Below are 12,066 nucleotides of genomic sequence, written 5' to 3' on the forward strand. Positions count from 1 at the left end.
CCGCCCTGAGCCCGTAGGAGCCCTGACTTGGACTTGACCGCCTGGGGCCCCAGCAGAGCCGCGGGCTGGCAGCCAGCCCGTGGGGACACCTCCAGCTGCAGAAAGCGTGGATCCCTGCGAAACCGGGGAACGGGAAAAGGACCGTGTGCCTAGACCCTGGGCACACTGGCTCCGCACGGGGATCCTGCCCTCTCAGTACAGGGGCCGCACCCAGGGCCGGCCGTGGGCAAGGCACCGTGGGCCCTGCTCCTAGAGATCTCTTCTCTCCCAGCGATGCAGGACAGGCAGCCCGGGTCCCAGGACCCCCAGAGGCCCAGGGTGGGAGCCCCCTGCCCAGGCCTACATGCCAGGCCCGGCACGTCCCTGGCACCCCCGCCTGGGCTGGTCTGACTCACACCCGCCTCCTCCCTGCTCATTCTTCCAAGTGGATCTCCCTCTGGGGCCTCTGCTGGCCGCACGTGGGGGGAGCTGCAGCCTGGGGTCCTCCGAGTGTCTAAGGCTGAGGCTGGAAAGCTCAGCCCCGGCTGGGTGAGCATCTCGGCCCCCACGGCCAGAGCCTTTCAGCGCCTCAGTTTCCCGGCTGCCACGGGGCTGGTGCAGACCTCCAGGGAGCAAGGCAAGCGGGCCCGGCCACAAAGGTGCTACGGCGGTGAGCTCCTCCCCCTCCTCGCTCGCGTCACAGCCCATGCCACTGACACCCTCGTGAGCAGCCAGCCAGTCTGGCAAGTGCTTCGAGCCCCCTCCCCGGGCTCTGACCCCTGCAGGCCCTCAACGGGCCCTTTCTCTGCCTCCGCGCCCCCTGCCGATGTGCAGGGAGGAGCCGGGCTCAGTGCGGGTCACTGGGGTTTACAAATGGTCACGTGGCAAAACGTGTCTATGGCTGCACGTGTCCGTACGCGCGTACACGTGTGCGTACATGCGTGTGCAGGCACACGTGGGACGAGGAAAGAGAGGAGAGGAATGCGCTCTTGGGAGGATGAGGTCCAGGCCTCTGCTCTCCCTGGCGCCCACCCCAGCCTCGAGGTTTGGGTCTCTGGCTCCAGGAGCAGAGGGCGTTAGCCCTGGCCCAGAGCCTCTTTCTGACCAAGAGAAGCCTGGAGCTCCCAAAGTCGGATTTTTTCAGAGAGAAAATACAGAAATAGCCACTGACCCCGCCAGAGACGCGGCCCCATCAACCGTGACCTCGCCGCGCCCGGTCGCCCAGGTCCAGCATGGCGCAGGGGTGCAGGCGGCACGGGGCGCTGACAGGGAGCCGGACGGGGAGCCGAGCTTCCCTGGGCAGAGCCAGGGTGGGGGGTGGGGCGGACTCACCGACTGGCCGCTGGGGTCCCGGATGTAGCCGTAGGCGAGAGTCTTGTCAACGGCAAACCCGAAGTCAGCCCTCCGGACGTGGCCTACCACCTGGCCGTTTCTCCAGATGGCCTCCAGGCCAAACATGGGCACTTTTCTGGAAGAAGCAAGAGAGAGCTGGGGCCCCGGAGCCCCCAGTGGGGAGACCCGCGCCCTGGGGCCTGGAGCCATCCCAGTGCCTGGCCCCCAGGTCGCCAGGCACAGCGTCCAAGCGGATGCCCGAACGAGAACAGACGACTGCCGGGCCCTGACTTCTGCGTCTGCAGGGACAGACCCCAGGTATTTGGGAAAGGCCCGCCTTTTAACTTGCTTTTCCTTGACTTCTGAATAATTGAAAGCCTTATGCCCCCGAGGCTTGTTTTACTGTGGTTCTTTCTCCACAGAACGCTGTGTTATCTATCAAAAGGGCTTTTCTTTAGTATGAATGCAGACTATAACATTTCTGAAAATTCAGAAGAGAAAACGCAGAGATTAGACTACAATCACAGATGCTCCAGCGCCCGGAAGCGCCTGGCATATTTAGTGCAAATCTCTGCAGACTCGTGCCTCTGGGTGTTGGGTCGGTGTTTGTGGAGAGCCTGACGGGTGCCCGGGGCCGGCCGCCCCCCAGGAGAGGGTGGCGCAGCAGTGCGGATCCTGCCCTGGGCAAAGGCGCGGGGACGAGGCGCGGGGGCCTCTGGCTCTGGGCCCCGAGTGAATGAGGGAAGAGGGTGGGACAGACGGCGGTTCCGCGACAAATCCCTGCCCTTTCGTCCCACCCTGTCCTGTGGGGCACATGCTGTTTGCACGTGAGGCAACAGGCCGGGGTAGGGGGCATCCTGGCCGTGCCCTTCCTCAGGACCGGAACCGCCCTGGCTGCCTTGGTGGCCCTGCAGAGAACACCCGAGCGGGGCCGGAGGGCTGTGGCGGGTGCATCGGAGGCTCCCGGAGCCAGACAGACATCAGGCCGCAGGTGCTTCCCGGGGGGCCAGGTGGCACAGGGGCTCCGCAGGGCTCTGCTCCGTCTATACCCCCAAACTGGAGCCTGGGCTGCTCCCCAGCAGGTGGACAAGCGGCGTGCGGGGGGGCCGGTCTGACCGGAGCCCGGGGAGAAGCAGCAGGGCGATGACAAGCCACAGCTCGGCTCCCCCTCTGCCCCCCCTCGTGTCTCCTGACACTTCTGTTGACGGCTCCAGAAATCCGGGAGAATGGCCGCGTTCGTGGGAGCCTGTCAGCCGCAAATCAGCAAAGTCGAGCCGCCGTCCTGGAGACCGTTGCTACCCAGGTTCCCGAGAAGACACCAGCCTGGGACTGTCATTTCAGAGTCACTCCGCCCAGGTGGAATCCTGGGACAGCATGGGCAGATCCCGAGGACATAACTGAGCCACCTGCTCAAAGCCCGCCCCCCCCCCCCCTCCGGGGCAAGTGGAGGGGTCGGGTCCCCGGAACGGGCTCTCCTTCTTGCGGCTGGGTTACCCTGTCCCTTGGCACCCCAGGTCTCCAGGCCGCGGCCTGGCCTTCCCTCCACCATCTGTCGTGGGAGGGACTTAACCGGAACATGGTGAGAAGTCACCACACGGTGACTGGGAAGCTGGGCCCTCAGCCCGGGGTCACCCACGGGAGGTGGCCTGGCGGCACCTTTGTCTTTCAAAAGCTGTGTGTGAGCAGGGTGTGTCCCAGCCCCTCCGGGTCCCCTCGGGCCCTGCTGACCCCGTCCTACTGGACGGACGGACGGACGGACGCAGGACCACGGGCCACTCACTCGTCCACCGTGAAGCACACCAGACGTCGGCGGAGGCCCTCGGCCCGCTGCTTCTCCAGGGCCTCCCGCCCCAGGAAGGGGACCGCTGACTTGAGCTTACAGGTGAAGGCCAAGCCCGCCTCCAGGGGGCTGTCGTCGGGGCGCAGGTCGGCGTGCCAGTGCCGGTAGCCTGCGGGGAGGACACCCTGGGGTCGGTGCCCAGCAGACGTGGGGGGCCGGCTCCTCCCACACCTGCAGAAGGTCCCCTGGGCGAGGCCCCGGGAGCAGACGCCCCTTCCAGCCTCTGCCCTGCCGGTGAGCTGTCAGGGAGGGACCCGAGCAGCCCTGCCCTCACATCCTTCCAACCCCCTGGGGAAACCCAGGCACCCAGTCCAAATCCAGCTCCGGTCCCGCCCCCCCAAGGCTGGGCAAGCACCCCTCCCCCTCGCCCTCCAAGCGCTGCTGTCAGGGACCCCAGCCCCGGCCCCAGGCCTGCGTGGAAGCCACGGTCTGTGCGCAGTGCGGGGGTTGGTGGGGGGAAGGCTGGGGAGGCCGACAGAAAGGGGCAGGCGGGAAGGGGAGTGGGGCAGGGAAGAAGCACAGGGGCCGACACCCCCCGCTCCCCCCCCCCCCCCGCCTGCAGCGTGGCTCCGGGCAGCCCCGGGGCGCCCTGTGGGCCCCACACACACCTTTCTCGATGCTCAGGGAGTCGATGGCCCGGTACCCGGCGTTGACGAGGCCGTGCTTGGTGCCTGCGGCCATCACAGCCCGGTACACGGGCACACAGGCTGGCTTGGGCACATGAAGCTCCCAGCCCAGCTCCCCCACGAAGGAGAGCCTCATGGCCCGCACCTGGGGGCACAGGGCACGACTCAGACCCAGGCTAGGGTCAGGCGACCCAGGTCGAGTGCCTACTGTCACCATTCTCACTGGCTGGCCCCGGCCCTGGCCGCCCAGCACCCAGGGATGGGGTCTCCAAGGACAGAGCTCCAGACTGCTCTGGAAATCTCTAGGGGGAAAGAGGGGTGTCAGCGCTGGGAGCAGGAGAAAGCGGACACACGGTTCCCAGGCCTCACTCTTCTAAGTCACTGTGCACGTGTCCCGGGGCAGCCGTACCGGATGGCCACAGACCGGGGACTTAGAGGAGCAGAAGTGTGTTCTCTCCCCGTTCTGGAGGCTTGAGGCCCCAAATCAAGGTGGCAGCACTCTGTGCTCCCCCCAGAAGCTCTGGGGGAGGGTCCTTCCTGCCTCCTCCAGCCACAGGTGCTTCCTGGGCTTGTGGTCACATCCCTCCAGTCTCTGTGTCACACGGCTTCTCCTCTGTGTCTTCTCTACTTTGGTCTCTTATCAGGACACTTGTCACTGGAACCAAGATCCACCCTGGTCCTGGACGATCCTGTCTTAAGATTCTTACCTGAGTCACAACGTCAAAGACACTACGTCTCACTGAGGCCACACTCGGGTTCTGGGCGGGGGGCTAGGACACAGCCACCTATTTGGAGGCCACCATTCAGTCACCACGGCGACCTTTGGCCTCCCTCTGGCCTCAATTTCGCCATCTGTAAATGGGATCAGGAGCCCGGCTCTGTCTGTTTTAAGAAGCTCTGAGGTCTGGGGCGCCTGGGTGGCTCCGTCGGTGAAGCATCCGACTTCGGCTCGGGTCATGATCTCACGGTTTGTGAGTTCGAGCCCCGCGTCGGGCTCTGTGCTGACCGCTCGGAGCCTGGAGCCTGATTCGGATTCTGTGTCTCTCTCTTTTCTGTGTCCCTCCCCAGCTTGCACTCTGTCTCTCTCTGTCTCTCTCTTTCAAAAATAAACACCAATCAATCAATCAATCAATCAATCACTTAAAAATAAAAAAGAAGCTCTGAGGTTTGTCTGTGAGGGTGAGTTGCTGGGAGGTCGGTGGCCCAGCTCAGGGGTCACCGTGGCTGCACCCGATGGGTTCTGACACATCAAGAGGGGAAGCAGACAGGTGCTGAGTTGGCACTGTGATTGCTCCCCGGCCTGGTCAGCCTTGGCCAGATGCTGGGCTCTGAAGACACACACAGCCTCTGCACCCACCCACCCCCCACCCCCTTCCCTGCCCCGGCCTGGAGTCTTAGAAGGCCAGAGCCAGAAGCACAAGCCAGTTCTCTGGCAACCACACTCAGGGTGGGCAAGTGTTGGGCAGGAAGGTGCCTGCCTGGGAGGGCCCGGCCCGGCTGGCAGGTAACAGAGCTTCCCGCTGCGGACAGGCCTTCCCGGAGAGCAGGGGCCAGGACACCGAGCTGGAGCAGGTGCGCAGGGGAGGACAGAGAGAGAGGGGCATACAGTGGGGTCGAAAGGACCTTTGTGAGGACCACTTCAGTGACAGCTGGGCCCCAGGGGCCAGCAAGGGACTGTGCGTCCCCAACGCCCCGGAGAGGACAGTGCTGTTGACACAGTGTTCCCTGGGCTACGTTCTGCACACACATCCCGTCACTGGAGCACTTCTCCCACATGGTGGCAGAGACCCATGTAAATAACATCCAGGGGATGATGCAAAAACGGAGGCCCAGAGGCGCCACGCATCTCTGATGGGGCAGCTGGCCTCTGGGTACCAGGCTGGCGGCTGTGTGGGGGCCACAGCCAGCAGCGGGCAGCACCCTGCCCGCTGGCCCGTGACCTGTCCTGTATGGTTGGTTTGCTTACTGGTCATTTACAACCCAGCCACAGTGCCTGCTTCCTGGCCTTCGGGCAAATCCTCGAGTCCACGGTGTCCCCGGGGGTAAGGCCTGAGCCCGCAGCTCCAGGACCGTCCTTGTCACAAGAGGCACATGGAAAGTACAGCAAAGTGCAGAGCTCACGGGGAGGAAGGAGCCTACCCCATCGCTGCCGCGAGCCTGTGTGGCTCCGACTGGATTACTGTCTACACAGGAGGGGGCGGAGGCCACTCTCCCGAGCACAGACCCAGCTCCTTACAAACCTGACACTTTAATCACATTGCTGCCGAGGGGTTGGGTTCCGAAAGCTCTGGAAACAGTGAACATTTGCTCTGAGTTGCCATTTGCCCAGGCCTCTCAAAAAACTCAAAATCGACACAGAAAATGTACTGTTGACATTTCCCTGCTTCCCTAGTGCAAGCCGTGGGCCCCTGACAAAGATTGCCTGTCAACGGGGTTCTAATTTTAGACAGCCCACGGAGGAGCTTGGGGCTCAAAGCCAATCTCATTTTGAAATAGGAAAAATCATTTTTAAAGCTCCCCCATTAATGGCCCGGGTTCGTGTCAGACACACACGGTCCCAGTTAAGTGAGAGGGTCAGGCCCTGGGGCTCCGTGATTTCATCGGTGGAAAGCCTCTTCCCAGCCTCTTCCACGGCTCCCAGGAACCCCACCCCCACCCCCCGCCCCACTCCCCGGGCCAGGGGTCGGCTGCCTGGCTCTCTACTGCACCCTTGTGCTCAGGTTCAGCACACAGTAGGTGCTATAAATAAATACTTCCCAAACGATGGAGTAAAACAGGGGCAGATGGACTTCTGCTTCTGGCAAATTGAGGGAGTTTGGGGAAGCCCAGGTGCATTCCTGAGTTCACAGAATTGCTGGTTTTCAAGACATCTTCATTTGTTTCCACTGAAGCCGTGGATTTGGGGGGGTGGGTGCTCATTTCTTCTAAGCAGGGACACACAATAAAGAGGAAAAGCTAAAAATGAGGATATCTGGATCATGGGCTCTGGTCAGCCTCTCCTCCCTGCCTCAGTGCCCCCATCTGATAGATGGGAGAGGACAGTGCTTCTGATCATCAAGTTCAGGGGAAGCATGGTGCCTGGGACACAGTCATCTGCCAGCAAAGACTGGGTGGGACTGACTTCAAAAGCAAGCCCCAAACCGAGGCAAACCCCCTTGCAAAACAGAGCCCCACTCTCTTACAGGAGCCACAGGCCCTGGATGAAGTCACAAAATCATGGAAGGTCATCAGGAAGGACCTTAAATCAGGACCCTTCTCTCACCCTAAAGGCCCCCCAAGACACTGTTGGAATTAATAAACACAGGCTCAAAACCAACACACAAAAATCAATGGGGTTTTTATACCTCAGCAATGAACAATCCAAAAAGGAAATTTTTAAAAAACCCCATTTATAATAGTATCAAAAAGAACAACATACTTAAAAAGAAACCTAACTATGGAGGTAAAAGACATCTACACTGAAGTCTACCAAACTTTGCCGAAAGAAACGAAAAAAGGTATGAATAAATGGGAAGACATCCCATGTTCATGGATTGGAACACAATATCATTATGATATCAATACCGCCCAACGCGATGTGCAGATTCAGTGTTTTCCTGTCAAAATCCCAGCGAGGCTTTTTGCAGAAATAGAAAAATCATACGGAATCTCAAGGGACCTCAAACAGCCAAAGCAATCTCGAAAATGAGTAAGGCCGCAAAACTTGCAGTTCCTGATCCCAAAACTAACTACAAAGCTCCCATAATCGAAAAGCGTGTGGTACTGGCATAAAATCAGACAAACCAACCGATGGCATAGAAAAGTGGGCCCAGAAATAAACCTTCACGTGTGTGGCCAAACGATCTCCAGCAAGGCTGCCAAGACCACTCAACGGGGAAGGGACAGTCTCTTCAACAAACGTGTTGGGAAAACTGGACCTTCACACGCGGAAGAATGAAGCCGCATCTGCGCCATATACAAACATTAACTCAAAATGGATTAAAGACCTCACTGTACGTCTTAGGACTGTAAAACTCCCAGGAGAAACGGGGGAAAGTTTCATGACATTGGACTTGGCAATGCTTTCTTCCACACGACACCAAAGGCACAGGTAACAAAAAGCAAAATTAGGCAAATGGGGCTACGTCAAACACGAAAATTTCTGTGCATCGAAGGAAACAGCCAACAGTGAAAAGGCAACCTACAGAGTGGGAGGAAATATTTACAAACCATATATCTAATAAGGGCTTAATATCAAGAATACATAAAGAACCCCTACAACTCAACACCAACAAAACAACCCGACTGAGAAATGAGGAAAGGATAAACAGAACTGGGGTCTATCCATACAATGGAATATTATCATCCAATGAAAGGAAGGAGATTTTGACACCTGCTACAACACGGATGAACCTTGAGGCCATCGTGCTAAGTGAGATAAGCCAGACACAAAAAGGCAAGTCCTATATGATTCCACTTCCATGGAATTAAACTAGTCACACTCATAGAGACGGGAGGTAGCTGGTGGTTACCAGCAGCTGGGGACAGGGCAAATGGGGGTTGTTGTTTAATTGATATGGAGTTTCAGTTTTGCCAGATGAAAAAGTCCTGGAAATCTGTTGCCCAACAATGTGAATCCAGTTAATACTACTGAACTACATGCTTTAAAAAGGTTCAAATGGTAAGAACAGAACAACCACCCTTTTCTCCATGGACGGGCGCCTAACGCCCAGGGAGACTGGGTGACTACTTTCTTAACGTTTTGGGTGCCAGGAGCAAGGGAAGGGCAGCAGACGCTCGTGCTGACAGCGGTCCATGACGGGCCAGCCACCCACAGAAGCGGCAGGCACCACGGTGGCCGAGAGCGCGAGCTCGGGTTTAAATCCGAGTCCCCAGGGGCGCCTGGGCGGCTCGGTCAGTCGAACGTCCGACTCTTTATTTCCGCTCAGGTCGTGATCTCACAGTTCGTGGGATTGAGCCCTGCGTTGGGCAAAGCATGGAGGTTGGCTTAAGATTCTTTCCCTCGTCCTCTCTCTCTCTCTCTCTCTCTCCCCCCCTGCTCCTCCCCCCTCAAAAAAAATAAACTTTTAAAAATAAAAATAAAAAAAATAAATAAGTAAATAAAAAGTCCCCTGGTGACCGATGTCCCTCTGAGTCTCTTCTGCAAGCCCAGGATGATGACAGTATGTCCTTCATTGGGGCACCTGGGAGGAGGGCTCAGTGGGTTAAGGGTTCAACTTTGGCTCAGGTCACCATCTCTCGGTTCGTGGGTTCGAGCCCCGCGACGGGCCCTGTGCTGACACCTCAGAGCCTGGAACCTGCTTTGGATTCTGTGGCTCCCCCTCTCCCTCTCCCTCTCCCTCTCTCAAAAATAAATAAACATTAAAAAATTTAAAAAAATAAAAACCCGTATGTCCTTCACAGGCTCACGGGAGCGCTCAACAGAATCATCCCCATAAAGCCCCAGGCAGGGTGCTCACCACGGGGGAAGTGGTGTTACCGGCCCAAATAAGGAAGCGGGGACTCAGGGGGAGTTTGGTCGCTCGCCCCAGGCCCGCTGATGTCCCGGGAAATGTTTGATAATCATCTCCCGGGGTGGGGTGGGGGGGTGTTCTGCAGCACTGACCACTTTCCGTGGTGTAAGTGCTCCTTCCGCTGCTGGTGATTTCACTGTGGCTCACTAGTCTTCCTACAGATTTCACCGCGGCTCTCCCGCTGGCACCAGCCCGCCCAGTACTCGGGGGAGGCCTCGCAACTGGGAAGCGGGCAGCACGGGGGGGGCCCCGCCAGGGTTTCCAAGTGGAGAGCCCGTGCGGGTGCCGTGAGATCCACACTCCCTGCCCTGACGGACTCACTCGAAGATTGTTGGGTGCTTGGGTTCTAGCAAGACGTGATCCAGGAGCTTGCCTCCATATTGGTGCCTCAGGGCGCTCCTGCCGGCTTTCCGTGGACGGGACGGGAGTCCGGGGAGGTGCCGGGCCGCCGCCTCGGCTCAGATCAAAGGCCACGCAGGGGCCCCCCGGGCAGGGGAGGCCACGTGGCTCCCGTGGGATGCCCTGGGCACGTGCGTCACCAGAACAAGCCCGGAGTGTGCCTTTCCGGGTAAATATCGCAGGAGGGCTCCGGCAGCTGGGCCCCCGGACTCAGGCCAGCACGTCCAACCTTTTCAGATCACATTAGCTCATGGCAGTCTTACAAGTTTCCAGGCGTTTGGTTGTGTAACAGCACCCCCAACACACCACGCACATCCTCCCAACTCAGCCATCTCTTACATAAATGAGGATTCCCAGGGACCCTGGAGGCAGGGGGTGGGCAGAGATCAGAGCACGGGCGGCCCTCTGCAGGGGCCTGGCGTCCTGAACCCACAGGAAAAGGGGAGAAAATGTTGGCGATAGGTTCAAGGATCTTCATTTTTCAACCTCCCTGGAGGCTCCCAAGACATCCTCGATTCTAATAATGATCTGCAGGGGGGATGTGCAATTTCCCCCAGTGGTCTGGTCCAGAAGGCTGGGTGTGCAGTGGCTATGGTGGCTCTGGGGAAGGTGATTATGGTAACAAAGATAGTGGTGATGGCAGCAGTTGGGCATGGTGAAGGGGGTGGGGGTGGGGGGGTGGGAGAGGATGTTTGCAAACCAATTTCCAAGAATAAGAATAAATAAAAGGTACGATGCTCAAATCACACGTCAAAAACTTGACCTTCGGGGCGCCCGGGTGGCTCAGTTAAGCGTCCGACTCTTCATTTCGGCTCAGGTCACGATCTCACGGTTTGTGAGTTCGAGCCCCACATCGGGCTCCGCACTGACAGTGTGGAGCCTGCTTGGGATTCTCTCTCTCCCTCTCTCTCTGCCCGCCTCCCCACCCCCCCCCACCCCCCCCATGTGCACGCTCTCTCTCAAAATCGATCAGTCAACAACAACAACAAAGTCAACCACAAGTCAACAACAAGTTGACCGTTTCTGAGGATCTGAAAACTTGACCCTTTCTGAGGATCTGAAAAGCTCCACAGAAGCTGTCCGACCCTCGGGGTCCTTCTACCAGGCCCCCGGAAGGCCGGATGCGCCACCAACCCTACCCCCTGCGCTCCTTAGCGGAAAGCACACCTCGCCAGCCAGCCGCCCCTGGAACCGCAGATTTCAAGTCACCCTGGATAGTCCCTGAGCTGTCTACACCACAGAGCACAGTAGAGCGAGAACACCACTCACTGCCTGTAGAGAAAGGACGGAGCCCTACCCCAGGGGAGCTTCCAGAACCTCTGAAGCTCACGCCCCGGACGCCATCCAGACGCGTCTTCACCTCACGCTTTCACGGCAAGAAGACACCCGGTCCCCCAGGGGGTGCCTTGAACAGTGGCTGTGGCCACACGGCGGCTTTCTCCACCACACCCACGGGACCCGCCCCCCTGGCTTCCCAGAGCCACGGACGAATCTGGGCATGTTGTGCGAAGCGACTTCTTAGGCAGCCGCTAAAACCCCACTGTCAAATGAATACAGGCTCTGTGAAGCTACGGGCAGCTCTGTATGAAGGCCCGAGCCCCCGACTGTCCGCGTAACGCGTGCAGGTGGGAGAACATTCCATCCCGAGCTAATCGGATCCCAACGCTGCCACGCGAGCCCTTCACACCGTCGGGAGGAGAAATCCAATTTCCTTTTGACCTGAAATTAATTTTCAGAAGACAATCACTTTATCACTGGGCCTCGTGACGGGCCTCGTGATGAGCTTCCCGAGGGGGCCCCCCGTCCTCGGCCGAGGCGCCAGGAACACCACGTCTCCCCCGGTAACCACGCTGGGAGAGTGCTTCCCACTGGGACCCTCGCTGGCCTCGAGGCCAACATGTGAAGGCAAGGACATCTGGTCAGTTTCCTGCCAAGATGACGCTTCCCTCCTCCCTGCCCTTCCTCTAGGAATGTGAGGCTCAGGGAAGCTGGGGGCCCGAGTTCTTGGGGAGTTGTTGCAAAACCAGGACGCGGCTCAGCCGGGGTCATCGACCCGTCTGTCGGCCGTGAGTGTGGGTCACGGCGGGCGGTGGCACGGTCCCGCTCACCGCCCTGGGCCCCGGCTGCGGTCGGGGCTCCGGCCCCCAACATTCCGCACATTGTGACCAGGAGGCCTTGCCGGCTACACATTCCTCTTCTGCATCTGGTTGGCTGGAACCCAATTACCTCCCGTACAACTTGGCCCGGCCCACGCTCTGGCCCAGCACCTCTTCACGCGGAGGGATATGGCGTCAGTACGTGCTGAAGCCAGGGCAAGATATTATTTGGGAGAATATGAAATCCCCCTGGATTCAGACAGAGTTCAGGCTGTCTGGAC

At 59.0% G+C, this 12,066-nt stretch overlaps 1 protein-coding gene across 6 annotated transcripts in view; it reads right to left on the minus strand.

The window, feature by feature from the left end:
* SARDH (sarcosine dehydrogenase) overlaps positions 1 to 12,066 on the minus strand; it is a 61,249-nt gene that overhangs the window by 1,789 nt on the left and 47,394 nt on the right. For all 6 annotated transcript variants that reach the window (XR_006210583.1, XM_042964513.1, XM_042964514.1 and 3 more), the window contains 3 exons: positions 3,760 to 3,922; positions 3,092 to 3,260; positions 1,312 to 1,447 (listed from right to left, as the gene is read on the minus strand). Coding sequence is in view for 5 of the 6 variants with exons in the window: in XM_042964513.1 (XP_042820447.1) it covers positions 1,312 to 1,447; positions 3,092 to 3,260; positions 3,760 to 3,922 (468 nt within the window). In the remaining variant the exon portion in view is untranslated. The remainder of the gene's footprint in view (positions 1 to 1,311; positions 1,448 to 3,091; positions 3,261 to 3,759; positions 3,923 to 12,066) is intronic.

Source organism: Panthera tigris, chromosome D4 (assembly GCF_018350195.1).
Source record: "Panthera tigris isolate Pti1 chromosome D4, P.tigris_Pti1_mat1.1, whole genome shotgun sequence".
Lineage (NCBI taxonomy): Eukaryota > Metazoa > Chordata > Mammalia > Carnivora > Felidae > Panthera > Panthera tigris.